The sequence below is a fragment of the Oryctolagus cuniculus genome, chromosome 14 (genome assembly GCF_964237555.1).
Source record: "Oryctolagus cuniculus chromosome 14, mOryCun1.1, whole genome shotgun sequence".
Lineage (NCBI taxonomy): Eukaryota > Metazoa > Chordata > Mammalia > Lagomorpha > Leporidae > Oryctolagus > Oryctolagus cuniculus.
In genome coordinates this window covers 442,772-458,895 of record NC_091445.1, presented here as the reverse complement: position 1 = coordinate 458,895, position 16,124 = coordinate 442,772, and the positions used below count along the sequence as shown (strand labels likewise).

The 16,124-nt window shown below is 49.7% G+C and overlaps 2 protein-coding genes across 7 annotated transcripts in view; one reads left to right on the top strand and one right to left on the bottom strand.

Annotated features, from left to right (window-relative positions):
• Positions 1–2,717, top strand: part of CERT1 (ceramide transporter 1) — a 121,882-nt gene extending 119,165 nt beyond the window's left edge. For 3 of the 4 annotated variants that reach the window (XM_051838665.2, XM_017339031.3, XM_008251138.4), the window contains one exon: positions 9–2,717. In XM_051838665.2, the coding sequence (XP_051694625.1) occupies positions 9–139 (131 nt within the window). In that variant the 3' untranslated portion in view covers positions 140–2,717. The remainder of the gene's footprint in view (positions 1–8) is intronic. The other variant, XR_001792585.3, reaches the window with a different exon arrangement.
• Positions 2,718–8,443: 5,726 nt separating this feature from the next.
• The window catches only part of HMGCR (3-hydroxy-3-methylglutaryl-CoA reductase), a 34,096-nt gene continuing 26,415 nt past the window's right edge, over positions 8,444–16,124 (bottom strand). For all 3 annotated transcript variants that reach the window (XM_070056274.1, XM_051838684.2, XM_051838685.2), the window contains exons 12-20: positions 15,388–15,582; positions 14,940–15,098; positions 14,644–14,801; positions 14,153–14,258; positions 12,156–12,326; positions 11,149–11,289; positions 10,915–11,073; positions 10,175–10,329; positions 8,444–10,030 (exon numbers count right to left, since the gene is read on the bottom strand). In XM_070056274.1, coding sequence (XP_069912375.1) covers positions 9,976–10,030; positions 10,175–10,329; positions 10,915–11,073; positions 11,149–11,289; positions 12,156–12,326; positions 14,153–14,258; positions 14,644–14,801; positions 14,940–15,098; positions 15,388–15,582 — 1,299 coding nt within the window. In that variant the 3' untranslated portion in view covers positions 8,444–9,975. The remainder of the gene's footprint in view (positions 10,031–10,174; positions 10,330–10,914; positions 11,074–11,148; positions 11,290–12,155; positions 12,327–14,152; positions 14,259–14,643; positions 14,802–14,939; positions 15,099–15,387; positions 15,583–16,124) is intronic.

Sequence of the window (16,124 nt, the reverse complement as noted above, 5' to 3'; positions counted from 1 at the left end):
TCTTGCAGTGACCGAAGACAGGCTGTGTGACATTCCATGTTGGAGGAAAAAGAACACAGTGAGTGCTCTCAGCTGGAACGTAGGATCTACAGCCTGTCTGGCCCACAGCCTTGGCCTTCACACAGCAGTGAGGAAATAGCCCAGTGTGAAGCTGAGCATTTCACACTAGCCATCTCTCGCGAGATCTCCTTGCCAGCGGGTAGCTGTAGATACATGTCAAGTTACATGTATATGGCTATATTTTTATTTGCTTGCTCCTAGAAGAGAAAAAAAATCAACTTCAAGTTACAACTAGGAATTAATGCTTTAATTTTTGGAAACTTTTTCAGAATTTTTAATTTACTATGATCCGGCCTAAGATCCTTAGCTGTATCCAGTTTTTGTGCACAAAGTAAAAGCACAAAAGGTGAGCGCACATGAGGCGAGTGCTGTCTGTGCACCACCCGTCTGGATGGGGCTCTTCCAGGCCTGCAGTCAAATTTGGTCCAGAGTTTTTTGACTTTTTTGCTTTGTATAATCATAGAATTCATTGCTGCTGATTTCTAAATGATTCATGTTGTCATGTGTCCTAATAACTGAAGACCGTCCGTGACCTGTGATTTCGCCTCTTCTAGAGTCTTACTCCCATGAAGAACATGGATTCTGATGGAGAAGGACTGCAAAGCCGACTTTCCCCCAGATTTATGTTTCTGTTGTATTTTAGTTGTGTACTGTGTGCTACAGATTTTTTTTCTGTTTGTCACAAACACAATTTGGTGATTCTTCAAATTTAGGTTCTTCTGCCTCCAAACAGAAACTGTACAAAACCTGTGGGTGTGGGCTGCTTTCTGGTGGATGGTCAGGTTGAAATGAGCTTGTTTTCCTGAGATTTGTGAGAGAATATACAGTATTGCTGGATAAGCAAATCAGACTGAGCTTGACATTTGATGCACTGTTTCCGGGTTTCAGTAGCAGGTGTGCTTGTTAGCTCTCCTGGCTGGAGCAGAGTGCGGGCGGCCAGCGCTCGGTTTGCCGCCGATGCAGACGGCAGAGCAGCGAGAGCTCCCCGGTTGCAGGTGACACGCTGTCCTTGTTGCTGTAAGAAGTTGAGAAGTAAAATACCCCTGCGGTGTGAAAACCTTGACACGGAGCGGAGGCAAGCAGTGGACGTCGTCGAAGTCAGAGTGGCCGCTCCCGTCAGGGTCTGGGCTGTGCTACTCAGCGGCTGCTCCTACACCGGAGGCCCTGCACAGACGCCTCGCTGGCTTGTTCTCCGTGGCATAGACCGCGTCCTGTATATATCCCATGTGTGGTGGTGGAGTCTTAATGATAAATGCAAGATGATAATTTAATGATGGGATTAATCTGATCACTTAGTGTGCACAGTCCTGGAAGTGAATTACTTGCATCAGATATAATGATATTTATTATTCTGTACAGAGAGAAAAACATACAAAACAAATGCTTACATTACATGCACGCAGATCTCACACTCAAATCTTTTCTATTTTTTAATTTACTTTACATGATGTGCATGGACTATGCCTTATTACAGAGAGTCGTTACTCATGACTACATAGGAAGTGCCTCTGCGGTGGGAATGCCAGTTGGGCAGGCAAGACAAGTGATCTATCAGTTGCTACATCCCCAGGCAGCATTTTATATTGTGATGTTTTAGAAAAAATTTATACCTCAAATGTGTATTTTATTTTACAATCAGCTGTGGGTGGGATGGGAGGATGGGGGTGGGGTGGGGAGAGTTGGCAGAGCCGCTGTCGGAGTCCCAGAAGCGCTTTGCTCACTGTGAATGTCTCCATGCCGTTTCTGGTAGCTCGTGTGCACACACAGGAACTCTTGCCGGAATCAGCTTTCTAGAAGTATTTTCTAGAAGTGTGGAAATTTACAAAACAGTGTCCAGAACCCATTACCGTTAGTTGTCTTTGCGTTAAATATGATGATACACTTTGCAGTTTATTCTGTAAGTGAAATGATTATACTAAAAACATTTGCATTAAAAAGGAAAGGAAAGGAAAGACGCGTTCTAGCCCGAGAGAGCTGTACTGGTTCTCACGGCGTTACCCCCCCCCCCCAGTCAGATTTGGAGGTGATTCAGGGACACGAAGAGGCCCCCGAGGCCGAGGCCGGGGCTGGGAGGGCCTGGCCCTGCAGACGGCACTCAGCCTGGCGGCTCATTGCTGCGCAGTGCTCACGACGTTCTCTCATCCCCAGGAAGAAAGGAAAAATGCTGTCCTTTTATTCTCTTTTCTACTCTTCTGTGCTGTTGGAAACTTGAAACTCGTTGATCACGGAGCGGTTTTGTCCCTGTGTGCCTGCTGGACAGGGCAGGAGAGCACAGCGAGCACTCGGAATCCAGGACGCTTGGCGCGGCCGAGGTCTGGGAGGGAGGGAGGAGCCGGGCTTCCCCGCTGAGTAGGCAGCCAAACGGCGTGGGCGGCTCCGCTGGCTCTGTGGGTCCCGCGGGCTTCTCGGTTGCTTGTCCAGTCTAGCGTCTTCACCGCTGTCAGCCAGGGTGTACAGACTGTATTGGGGTCATCGTTGTTCATCTGCAGACTCAAAGCCTAATCGCTACAGTACCTTGGGAGTGTGGAGTGTAACTTCTAAATAGCTTTACCATTCTGATGATTTTTTAAAATAATACAGTGGGATCTTCCATGTTACAATCACAAAATTAAAACCAGTATTTAAAAGTGGAAAAATATTAAAGTATTATGGAGAAACGTGCTTGCCTGATTGGTTTTTGGTTTTCCTTAACCCTGTGTTATTCTCTGAGTAGATGAAAGCTGAAATACTGGGCCTCTGTGTTCTGTGAACTGTGAGTTAGAACCTGGTCAAAGAAACAGGAAACACCGATGAGTTACAGCCTAGCTGTACTTACTTAGGTAGTAGACGGGGTGGGGAGAGCAAGCTTCCGCCTGCTGGTTCACTACAAATGTCCTCAACAGCCATGGCAGGTCAGAGCAGGGCCAGGCCAAAGCCAGGAACTGGGAACTGAAGCCAGGCCTGTCCTGTGGGTGGCAGGGACCCCAGAACTTGAGCCACCACTTGCTGCCTGCCCGGATCTGCATCGGCAGGAGGTGGAGGTGTGTGCCAATCCCGGCACTCAGCCACCAGGCCAGGTGCGTTCATGTACTGATACACTGTCAGCCCCCTCGTTGCACTCAACAAGTTTGTGCCCTGGAACCGCCTACACTTGGCAAGTGTGGGTGTGCAGCTCCCGTAGTCCCTGTTTGTGTTGAAAGGCACCGAGTGTGTGTCTTTCCTAATGTTTGTGCGCGTACCATCAAAAGTGTTACCTGTGAACACACGCTGGTTCCATGTCTGGGCGTGGAGACATTGGCCTCTGTGTGTGTGTGTCTGTCTCTCTTCCTCTCTGGGCCTGCTGTGCTGCAGGTGTGGAGCCGGCCTCCTCGGTGGCTCTTGGGTCTGTTTTTCTGTTGTGTGATGCCTGTTCCTGTACACTAGGGTACAGTGTTGGGTGGACTAACACCCCTGAGCGTGTCAGGTCTCGGCCCCACGTTTCAGTATCGGGTCTTTGAAGTCCCACCACATGGAGGAAGGGAGGCGCCAAAGAGGAAATCATGCCATTCTGTGCCTCGCCAGCCCTCCTGTCCTGCAGTGTAGACAATGCAAGTGAGCTTGTAAAGCAGCTACAAGCAGGCCCGAGGAGGTTGATAGATTTTCCAGTGTAAGACAGCTCCACGGCCGTCACCACTGCTCTCTGAGCCCCGGGGAAGCAGCTCAGTGGGCTGCGGTTTGTTTCTGTTGTGAGTTTTTAGAATCCGGAGGCTTGAGATAGCTGAGTGCAGTCGTGAGGAATTCATCTGAGTGGCAGTTCAACCGAGACGTTGTCCGCGTTCAAGGTTCAGCCCATCTCGCAAGATCTGGGTCAGTATCAGTAGCTCTGCAGCGCCTGAAACAGCTCTCAGAGGGGAGTACGTGTTGAGTGCTAGCGTTCTGGGATGAGGCAGTGAAGAGACCTCCATTGTTTCATGATAGCCGAGCTCTGGACATGTATTCAGAATCAAAGGAAATCGGCATTGAGATCAGGGTCGTTGACGTGAGGCGTTGGGTGATAGGGCGTGTGAGATGTGCAGACTTTTTGATTGTCAGCTGTGTTCTCAGAAGACAGGAAGTGGCTGTTGGTTTTTACCAAGTCTGTCCACCTCCCTGCCATGGACAGCACCAGATGATGATTTGTTCATGGTCTGTGACTGACTTTCTGCTCTTAGTACCTGATAGTCTCCTGGGAGTCCCGGGACTGAGAAGCAGAGCGCCTTCCTGGTCACAGCCACCTGCCGTGGCGGGCTGTTGGATCCTCAAGGCCACTACGGGAGTGGGTAAGCGCTGCCATGGGAGGGTGCGCACGGCACAGGCGTGCTGACACTGGACACGTGTCGGGACTGTCAGCAGAATGGAGGCTCTTGTTCAGGCAGGACACGTCCAGAAGGGTGTGTGCAACAGGCGCAGCACTGGTAACGCCCCGAGCACATCCAAGCAACATCAGTTGGACTTGGAAGTGGAATAAATCAAACAGTATTGTTTTCTACTTGAAAATGATTACCATTCCATTGTTGGGAATGGAGAGAGGAGAGCTTTTTTTTTTAAAGATCTGTTTGAAAGGCATAGTTCGGGGTGGGAGGAGGGAGGACGGGAATCCATCTGCTGGTTTCCTCCTCAGATGGCTGCAACCACCAGGGCTGGGCCACATGGGAGCCAGGAGCTTCTTGGCACAGCAGACCCCCCCACACCGTTCCCTTCTAAGGAAGGGCTGGTCCCCCCCCCCCCCCCCCGCTGCCCAGCTGAGACCAGCCCCGCGACTTCCTGGGTGTGTGCAGGCTTAGCCGTCTGCTGTGGCACTGCCTGTGTGCGGTGTTGGCTGCACCAGTCAGGTAAGGCCTAACAGGGAGGGGCGTGTGGCACTGGAGGAGCAGAGGGGACCTGCAGGGTGACGCTGGAGGATGAGACCTACTGCATCCCCCTCCTCCATGTCCCCAGCAGGGAGGCGGCAGGCTGATGGTTGGGGCTCTGGACTAGAGAGGGTGCAGCTTCTGAGGAGAGCTGGGGGGTTGGTGTGCCCGGGGTAGGTGCGGCCCGCTCCCCAAGTCGGCTGCATCAGAGGTGCTCTGGGAGGAGACAGCTAGTCCAGCTGCTTCGTCTTAGAGATCAGGGCACTGAACGGCCGGTACTCGCCCACATCCCACATCAGGGTGCCTGGGTTCAGTGCTTCCGGAAGCAGCAGTGACGGCTCATGGCCCCATGTGGGAGACCCAGGTCGAGTTCCCAGGTCTTGGCCCAGTCCAGTCCTGACCAGTAGGGGCATTTAGGGAGTGAACCCGAAGATGGGAGATTTTTCTCTGCCTCTTATATTTAAAAAAAAAGAAAAGAAAAGAAAAAAATGACCTGACAGCCCCACAGCTAACGCATTGGAATGTTGGTACCTGGCTCCAGGCTCCGCCCTTCCCCTGTTACTGTCTCCTTGGCCTGAGGGCTGACTACAGTAACACCCTGTGGCCGCTCAGCAGTCCCCCAGGGCCTTGGGCACTGGTTCTAAGGTGACAAGAAAAGCAGCAGCCCTGTCTTCAGGAGACTGCAGGCCAGAGGAAACGTGGGACGACTTGTAAGAGTACAGGAAGAAAAAGATTTTAACAACTTGCGTTTGTCATTTTTTTTATAGTTAATAATTCAGTGTAACTCATCAAGAAAGACGTATTGGTGATGTGTGTCCCAGGCCACTCTTCTGAGGCCTATGTTATGTGCAAGGTCTGGCTTCCACTTAGAGGTGGCTACAGAGGTGCTATCCTGGGCAAGTCAGAGTTGGGCTCTGCCAAGGCTGTCCACTTAAGATTGCCTAACTGGCTGCTTACGGTTGTGCACTGTGGGAAACGGTGCCCAGCTCTGCTGAAGGAGCCGTGGCCTGAGGTGGATGGCCGCTCGGCCCTGATGGCTTCCTGGGAGGAGCGATGGTTCTAGCATGAGCGTGCTGTGCCTGAGGCCCGAGGAGGCTGGGGCAACAAGCGCATGGACAGGTCCACTCTAAGACCCTTTTTGGGCCACAGCTCCAGTCCAGTCCAGACGATAAATGAGCAGAAAGGCAGCGCTCCTGGTATCTCCTTGGTAAGCACCAAGGCCATGAAGAAGCGCGGGAGTGGAGTCCTCTCCATCATAGACCGTGCAGGGCCGAAACTGGGGAGCTGCTTTACTGCATCCAGTGCCCCCACTGCATACCTAGAGTGGACACTGAGCCCCACCATGGCATCCTCTCTCAGCCCTGTTTAGTTTCAGATTTGCATGGAAGCAAAGCAGTGTGCAGTGAACACAGGTAGGTGGCTTATCCTGCTTCAGATACACACCTATACGCTTTGCTGCCAGTGGACTTCAGAATTGTCTAGATGCTTTTGTGGGGTAGGCGTCCTGCCCAGGTACTGTGACTCTTTTAAGTTCCCAGCTTGGAAACTTCGGGGCTACAGGGCAGGTGGGTGCTGATGGTGAAGACAGTGTTGGCATCGTCCTCCTGGAAGGACAGCTTCTTGGAGTTTGAAGCCCTTTGGGACAGAGTGCAAGAACAGAGACGATGTAGTTCCAAGTGTCTTCTTTCTCTGGGGCAGCCCCTTCCATGTCGAAGACGAGAATTTCAGTGTTGTTCAGCAGCTAGGGGGAAGGAGGTGGTGGGAACACTAAAATACTTTTCTAATTATTACATTTCTCTAGGATGAATTCCAGCTAAACTTTTTTTTTTTTTTTTTTTTGACAGGCAGAGTGGACAGTGAGAGAGAGAGAGAAAGGTCTTCCTTTGCCGTTGGTTCACCCTCCAATGGCTGCCGCGGCCGGCGCGCTGCGGCCGGCGCACCGCGCTGATCCGATGGCAGGAGCCAGGAGCCAGGTGCTTTTCCTGGTCTCCCATGGGGTGCAGGGCCCAAGCACCTGGGCCATCCTCCACTGCACTCCCTGGCCACAGCAGAGGGCTGGCCTGGAAGAGGGGCAACCAGGACAGAATCCGGCGCCCCGACCGGGACTAGAACCCGGTGTGCCGGCGCCGCTAGGCGGATTAGCCTAGTGAGCCGCGGCGCCGGCCTTCCAGCTAAACTTTTAAGAGCATTAGAAAATACCACGTTTGACCAGGACTTGGCTCTCCCCCGTTATATGTTACTGGTTAACAGATTAATGTTAATTGCAAATGGGCTAAAGGTGGGGGCTTGAGACAATTACGGGATCCAAAGGCGCAGCCTAGTGGGTGTTTGTATGTCTTTGGGGGGGCTCATCCTCCCTCTGCATGTATCATTCCACCATTTGCCAAGCTCACCAGACATCAGACCAATGGGGCTGTCCAGTCGTGGACGGCGATCTGAAACTGAGAACCAAAATGGCCCTTCTTGCTGCTCTTGGATTTTGTGTGTTAGGTTTTCACCAACAATAAACACAATTTTCTAATACTGCTCATTAGACACTAAAATTAAGTGCCAGCACAACAGCGGGACTTACTAGGTGGCTAGAACCGCCAGGGCTGGCTCTGCTCTTGTCAGACCAGGGCCAGCAGCCTGTGTCTAGTGAGAACCATCGTGTCGGGGCAGCCTTTTGCACTCTGCCTCCAGTCTGTCTGCTTGGCCCAAGGCTCTTTTACTCTTGTGGGGAGCAGCTGTTCAGAAAACTTCTCAGCCATCTGCCTTGTGCCCATACCTCCCACAGCGGCGCTCAGACCAGCCAGGCGCAGTGAGGGGAGGGTGTGTGTTCCCTGGGCAGCACAATGCAAAAGGAAGGTTGCACCTAAAATGTGTGCACTGCAAACTACATCCCTGGCTCCCACTGTGAAAGTTTACCTGCTACTTCTACCAACTGGGAGAAGTTTACTATTAATACCTTCTGGCCTTTTCCAGCTAGAGCAGGAGCAGTCTGAGGAGAGGACATTCAGTGAGCTTCCTGCTGACTTCAGTGTCCGGACAGTGACGTGAGTGCTCCTTCTGTCGTCCTGTGGGCTGACCCGTCACTGCGGGCTGCTTCCTTTGTCCGCCTAAGACTCAGAACAGTCCTAGCGCTCATCAGGCCCCCGAGCACAGCTGTTGCAACTCCTGCACCGTCTCCTGTTGCCACCTCGGCTGTGGAGCGGGCAGCACCCACACTAGGTCATTTCAGCGAAAAATTCAAATGGCCGCCTAGCATCTGGGCCTCGGGCTTCATAGCTCTCACACGAGCCTGTTGCACACTCCATCCCTCCCCTTCCTCCTCACCCCACCCGCCTTGACACTGTCTGAAAGAAGTCTGGTGGAGACTGTGAATTCGACATCAGCAGCCCTCTCGGTGTTGAGAACCATCAGTGCACACGCAGCTCCAACCTGCCATGTCCACTGTGGGCCGCGGGGCGCGGCGGTCGCTGCTGCTTGCCCTGGTCAGACCGCACAGACTGCAGGCTTACACCAAGAAAGAAACGCTACTAGCACACTTACCAGGATTAACTTCCTCTTCATAATTAATTTACTGGAACTGAGAAAAAGTACTCTTAACAAAATGTATACAATTTAGTAATCGTACAAAACACTGATTTAGCACAATGAAACTGGTGACAGTCGCCACATGAAGAGACTGCTGAGTCCGCCACTGCTGGAAAGCAACAGAGGCGTCGGAAGCCGCGGCGGGGCGGCCACTGGGCTCCGCACGCTGCCACCGCCTTGCCCGTCGCTCCGCGGATCTGTCTTCCACACTTGAGGCGTCAGATGGAATGCAAAATAAAGCAGTTCTTTATTTATACAAAACTTTCCCATGAACAAAAAGGTAGGCTTCGACAACTCTGCTGAGCCCCTGAGGAAGCTGAGAGCTGTCCTGGATCCATCAAGTGCTCAGTCCCCAGCATCCTGGCCACAGGAACAAGGCACTGACTCAGGGCCCTCGCTGGCTCTGCCCGCTGACCCTCCCTCGCTGGCTTCCTGGGTCACACGACAGGAAACTGCGTTCTGGCTCAAGCTAGAATGTTTTCTCAGGATACAAACTGATTGGTCTTTAATTCTTGAACTCTATTTTCAGTCATCTCCCAGCTTAAGAAGCTTTATTACAACATTTACAGATCTGATAGAGCTGCTTACAAAAAAACTCTAGATTTTTCAGCTAGATAAATTAAAATGTCCTGTAAGAAATTAAAGTCGGCTTAGAGAAACGGTATTTTCCTTTGAAAACTCCACGCTGAGTTCTTGTTCGTGCTCGACCGTCGCCTTGTCTAAGCTCTGGCACCTTCAGCAGAGCGCACAGCGCTGTCTCCTAGCGCCCAGTGCTGAGACCGTCACAGCCAATCGAGACAGACACGGCACCCAGACGAACGGCCCCTCGGAGCGAACGGCCCAGGGAGGTAAGCGCAGAGGTGGGTTTTCCTGAACAGAGCTACTCTGCCCTGCTTGGTGCAGTACTCTGCAGTAGGGGTGAGAGTCTCTTCCCTCAGAGGCAGGGCCCCTGGAATCATGTTAGTGACTCCCGAAACCAAACTAGACCAGCACCAAATGGAGTATTAGCTTTACAAAAAAATAAACATAGCTCTTAAAGTTCTACCGCTCAGACTGAATAATAAATTAACTATAAAATCAGCAGTTTTGTCATCTACAATATAATTTAAAAATCCATTTTCAGCCCACGGGGGCTGCAACGGGAGAGCAATCTCATCCTGATCACTACGCTCTTCATCAAAAGAAAGGAATTTTCCCCAGCTTGTCTCTGCTTTCACAAGTGAACTGCAGCTGACTGGTGCGCTGAAGCCCAGGATCCGTGGAGAAATCGTCCCAAAGCACACAGCACGTAAAGCGCTAACATGGTTCAGATCTGAGCGGTCTGCAAGGAAAGGACCCAACCTCTGCGAGAGCCCAACACCAAGCAGCCATCGCCCGGTCGTGTCCACTCATCTTCACCGAGACACTGCATTGAGATTTTTAATTCACAGACTTTATGTTAGTCCTTTAGAACCCAGTGCCCACGGAGTCCAGTTCCCAGCTGCCAGGCTAGTCACGCTGCCTTCTTGGTGCAAGCTCCTTCGAGATCTTGTAAATTGATCTTTGACCTGCGGCAGAGAGAGACAAAGCAGCAATGCACAGGGTGTCAAGAATACAAAATCATCATCCGACTGCTGTATCTGAGGCACAGGTTTTTATGCTGCACAGTTTTTGAGGTACAGGGAACACACAGTGTAGACAGGAAGACGTACCTGTTGTGAATCATGTGACTTTTGACAAGATGTCCAGCTGCCAGTGCTGCCATCAGGGACAGCTCCCCTGCCATCACTGTCCCACACACTATCCGGGCGAGCTGCCGGGCGTTCTCCCCTGGGCTGTCCTTGCAGGCTCCCTGGACACCCAGCATCTGCAGCCAGAGAAGAACACAACAAGAATCAACAGTGAGTCAAAACCAGCAATTTCTAGAACTAGACTACACTGTGGAATTAAAACTTTTTTTTTTTTTTTTTTGGACAGGCAGTTAGACAGTGAGGGAGAGAGGTCTTCCCTCTATTGGTTCACTCCCCAAGTGGCCACAACGGCTGGCGCTGCACCAATCCAAAGCCAGGTGCTTCCTCCTGGTCTCCCATGCGGGTGCAGGGCCCAAGCACTTGGGCCATCCTCCACTGCCTTCCTGGTCCACAGCAGAGAGCTGGACTGGAAGAGGGGCAACCGGGACAGAACCGGTGCAAGGGATTAAATTTCTAAGACCTGACAGCCAGGACTAACAGTGCAGTGCAAACACCACAGCTAAGGATAGTCACAATCGACTCCAAGTGGACATGCATTAGTGCTCTCTCAATTTGCTAAGCATATGCTTCAACATGCTGTAGTGTCCATGCTCTGGTGGAGTTAAGCTAGTAGGAAAAATGAGAACCAAAACCAGCTCAAATGCAGAGAGGAGTGATGTGAAGTACCCAGTAGAACCAGGGGAGGAGCTGGCTGCGCGTACCTGCAAACAGGCCTGCTGAGGCAGGAGGTTGGTCCCGCCACCCACGGTTCCGATCTCTATGGATGGCATGGTGCAGCTGATGTACAAGTCCTCGTTGGCTGGGCCACTTGCTTCCATCAAAGTAATGCAGTTTGAACTACCCACGTTCTGTGCTGCATCCTGAGAAGGAAACGACACACTGTACTCCTCCACTCAGAACACGGGAAAGAGGAGGAGTGGAGGCTGGGAGCTCACCTGTCCACAGGCAATGTAGATAGCAGTGACAACGTTGGCTGCATGGGCGTTGTAGCCACCTATGCTCCCAGCCATGGCAGAGCCCACCAGATTCTTGTTAATGTTGACGTCAATCATTGCCTCTGTGGTGGTCTTCAACACCTGCAAAACAGAATTGTGCACATTCACATTTTCCCTCTGGTCTAGCTGTGGCTCCTGAAAGCAAGGAGTCAGAGCCGGTGCTGTGATGTAGCCTGTAAAGCTGCCGCCTGCAGCACCGGCATCCCAAGGGTACCAGATCGAGTCCCAGCTGCTCCATTTCCAATCCAGCTCCCTGCTACTGCACCTGCCTTCAGATTAGTCCAGCTCCAGCTACTGTGTCCATTTGGAGGGTGAACCAGCGGATGGAACATTCCTGTCTCTAATTCTGCTTTTCAAATAAAAAAATGAATCTTAAATGGACCCACCTCTTTTCCTTAATAGTCCTGTCCTTAATAGGAAAAAAAAAAAAAAGAATTTTTTCCCCCACATACAGACAGATGGATATGGTACAATGAAAATGTCATCGCCAATGGAAAACACAACCCCATGTATCTAATTCTATTTAATACTTTAATACTACTTTCCCCAATTTTTAAATCCAAACATTATAAAATAAAGACATTCATGGCTGGCGTCGTGGCTCACTAGGCTAATCCTCCGCCTTGCGGCGCCGGCACACCAGGTTCTAGTCCCGGTCGGGGCGCTGGATTCTGTCCCGGTTGCCCCTCTTCCAGGCCAGCTCTCTGCTGTGGCCCGGGAGTGCAGTGGAGGATGGCCCAAGTGCTTGGGCCCTGCACCCCATGGGAGACCAGGAGAAGCACCTGGCTCCTGCCTTTGGATCAGCGCGGTGTGCCGGCCGCAGCGCGCCGGCCATGGCGGCCATTGGAGGGTGAACCAACAGCAAAGGAAGACCTTTCTCTCTGTCTCTCTCTCTATCTACTCTGTCAAAAAATAAATAAAATAAAGACATTCATTGCAACACTCACCTCTCTGACAACCTTGGCTGGAATGACAGCCTCACAGACAACAGTCTTTCCTCGCCCCTCTATCCAGTTGACAGCAGCAGGCTTCTTGTCAGTGCAGTAGTTGCCACTGACTGCCAGAATCTGCATTTCAGGGAAATACTCATGCAGCTTGGAGAGCGCTTTTTCTGTACCCTGTCAACAACACCACCACATTACTATGCAGGAAGTAGTCACCTTTTTAGACTAGAGGGTTTCTTCCTATCTATGAAATAGTTCTGAATATAGTTAGCCATACTCAATGAGTGTGTAAAACATTCCCACGTCACTGGGGCGTAACTCAGCATGCAGTGAAGAGCCACGCTAGCTACAGTTATCTAAAAGCCCAGTTACCGAATCTGTGGAGAGCAGTGAGTGGTTCAAGTCAGTCTTGTCTGTGCAAGAGCTGCTAGGATTTACATGGCATACTGGAAACAGGCCTTGCAAAGACATCCAAATGAGTGAAAGTAATTAACTACACGCATCTCGATAGCACACAACACTCTGGCAGCTGAACACTTTAATTGTCAAATACACAAAGTTTATTGTCCCAACCTGTCATGGACGTTCACTAGAGTGCACCGATCCTCAGAACTTTCAGCCTTATAAAGAGCGGCAACTCCACAACCCACTAAACAATTCCCTGCTCGCCACTCCTCTGCAATCCCTGGTGACCCCCACTTTCTGTCCCTGACATCTTCAGAGACCTCATGTGAACAGTAGCACGCGGTCTTTTCATAACTGGCTCATTTCACCAATCACAGCGTCCTCAAGGATCACCCATGATAGCAGGTGTCAGAACTCCTTTCCTTCCTAAGGCTGAGAAACACATAATACATATGTATGTCACCTGTCCACTCATCATCAGTGGGTACCTGCTGTTGCTGTGGCTCTGTCCTGCGGTGGACACGGGCACACTCATCTCGGCAGGACCCTGCTTTCAGTTTTCCTGGGTTTACAGCAGAATTGCTAGAGCCTATGGCAGTTCCACTGTCAAGCCATTGAGAAATCACCATACCATTTACTGACAATTTTTAAAGCTTATACATTTAATCACTATCTTCTCTTTCTAGATAACCTTTATCAACACACAAACCACACAGCCTGACAGGATGGGTTGAACATTGTATCTTGTAATAAATACAAGTAGAATAAAATGAAAGCCTTACACAGACTTCTTAGGAAATAATTAAGTGATCCATAAACATGAACTGTCATTTGTCCATGAAGACAAGTCTTATCCATCTTCCTGCCCTCCTGTGACAATTTTTCTTGTCCCCCAAAGTTTAAACCTTTTATCTCAGGAATACAAACTTGGTAAGTACAACTTTAGGAATATAGTGATTCTTCCCACCATACCCACACTCTCACCCTACCTTCTCCTCCCTCTCCTATTCCCAGTCCCATTCTCCATTAAGATTCATTTTCAATTAACTTTATACACAAAAGACCAACTCTACACCAAGTAAAGACAACAATTTGCGAACATGTGCACACACACTGTCATAATACAACTCACTGAGGACAGACATAAGTCCTGCATGGGAAGTAAGTGCAGTGACTCCTGTTGTTAATTTAACAATTACTACTCTTATTTATGATGTCAGTGACCACCTGAGGCTCTAGACATGAGCTGCCTAGGCTAAGGAAGCCTTGTGAATCCATAAACTCCATCAGTATTTAGATAAGGCCATAAGCAAAATGGGAGTTTTCTCCTCCTTTCAGAGCAAAGTACATCCTTCTTTGATGGCCACTTCTTTCCACTGAGATCTCACAAAGGTCCTCCAGGCAGAATATATTTTGCCACAGTGTCTTGGCTTTCCATGCCTGAAATGCTCTCATGGGCTTTTCAGCTGGACTAGGATGCTTAAGTGTTGATTCTGAGGTCAGAGTGCTACTTAAAGCAACTGTCATTCTATGAGTGAAGATTACTTTTACAAGTTTTGTGTCTATCCTTTTCCATACAGTCCGTCCATGCTCACCTTTGAAATCATGTTCATCCCCATGGCATCCCCAGTCCTGGACTGGAAACGGATATAAAGATTGCGTCCAGCCATACTTATATGAAGTTTCTGCAGACGGGCAAATCTGTGAACGAAACATGTAGGATAAACTGTTTTCTTCTATTTTAACTGTCTCATTCTGAGACACAGCACAAGAGGGGTCTATGGCACTCTGACATGGAATACAGGTATCTGAAACACCTTAACCCACTGGACCCAACACTCATCCTACTAGTGCCTTGCTGACAAAGCTAAGACTAGGCTGCACAGGGTGTGGGCATCTCTGTCTGAATCAACATTGTTTCTTCTCCTTCCCACCAAGCATAAATATTACTCATCTTGAATAAATGGGTTTAAAGTGGGTATTTTGTGGTGGTGTCTTACGAATGCAATTATGTTTAGCAATTGAAAAAGGCTGAAAAAGGCACTGGTTCTGAAATACAAGCAAATAAAGAAACCCACTCACATACCTGCTAGTGCTATCAAATGCCTCCTTTATCACTGCGAACCCTTCTGGGGTTTCGAGCCAGGCCTTCACTTCTGCAGAGTCACAAGCACGGGGAAGACGCACGACTGGGCCACGCGTCATTCCGTCTGCAAGGACTCGGCTGCTGGCACCGCCACCAAGCTGTGCAGAGTCATGTCACAGAAGCACATGTTAGCCTGAACTCATGTGACCCCAAAGGTGTCCCTATCTCCAGATCTCTTCTTGTCACCTTGCCTGCGGTGTACTTGAAAACAGGCAAAAGGGTAAATCCCGACTTACACATATTGCCCGGCAGCCTCTGTTAGTGCTGGCCACCAGACAGCCTTCTGTTGTTGCCATGGGAACCTGGAATTCCTTTCCATCCAAGCAGAGAGGTCCCACCACTCCCACGGGGATGGGCATGTACCCAATCACGTTCTCACAGCAGGCACCCAGCACCTGATGGGCAAAGGAGGCACAGGGCATCTGCACACAGCCGCTCACCTCAGCCCGCGTCAGTCACTTGCTCCAGACTTCATCCTTCGTCTATCAACAACATTTAATTTACTCTTTCAAAGTGCTGGAAAAAACTAGGATCTTAGAAAACTGACTATAACAGCAAAAAATGTTTTATAAATTACACTAGAACTATTCAAAATAAAATGTTTTATAAAACTATATATGTAATTTTTACAAAGACTAAAAAAAAAACCCACAAAGCAAACCTCTAATCAAAAAAACCACATACCAGGGAGTAATTATAATCCCTATAGGGTAGGTACTGGAGAGAAGAAGGCTCTGGAAGCTTTTTGGAAAGTAACTGTCGACGAATAGATACACCTCGTTCGTGGGTTTCCATCAGGGTCTCCAATTTGTAGGCTGGGATATGCTTTGCATTAACTAACTGGATGATCTCAGCATCACTAAGGAATTTTGCACCTTTCTAAAGAAATGGGAGGACAATGGGAGAGAAATTAGATGACAGAAGACTTGAAAAACTGTACTTCATAGTATTTATAATATGTAAGCCACTTAACACAAATAACGCTAAATTAAAATAACATAAATCTTTTCTATTTTTTCACTACAGTTTTTTAGTACAAGGAGATCTTTAAAAAAAAAAAAAAAACACAAAGCCAAATGAAAATCATAATACCTTATCACTGTGGTCTTTATAGCCTAGACAGTACTTGCATCAATACACAGTAAAGGAGCAAGTGTTTCTTTTAGCCCAGCAATTGCATGCCTGCACCCCAGGTGGCAGCACTTTGATTCAATGCTTGGTTCTGATTCCCGCTTCCTGCCAGTGTAGATCCCGACAGATAACAGGTGATGTACAGGTGGGTTTCTGTCACCCACATGGGAGACCTGGATTTGCTTTCCCAGCTCCTATCTTGGGCCTGGACCCAGCCTCAACCACCTGAGGAGTAAGACAGCAGTAGGGGGCCGGCGCCGTGGCTCAATAGGCTAATCCTCCACCTTGCG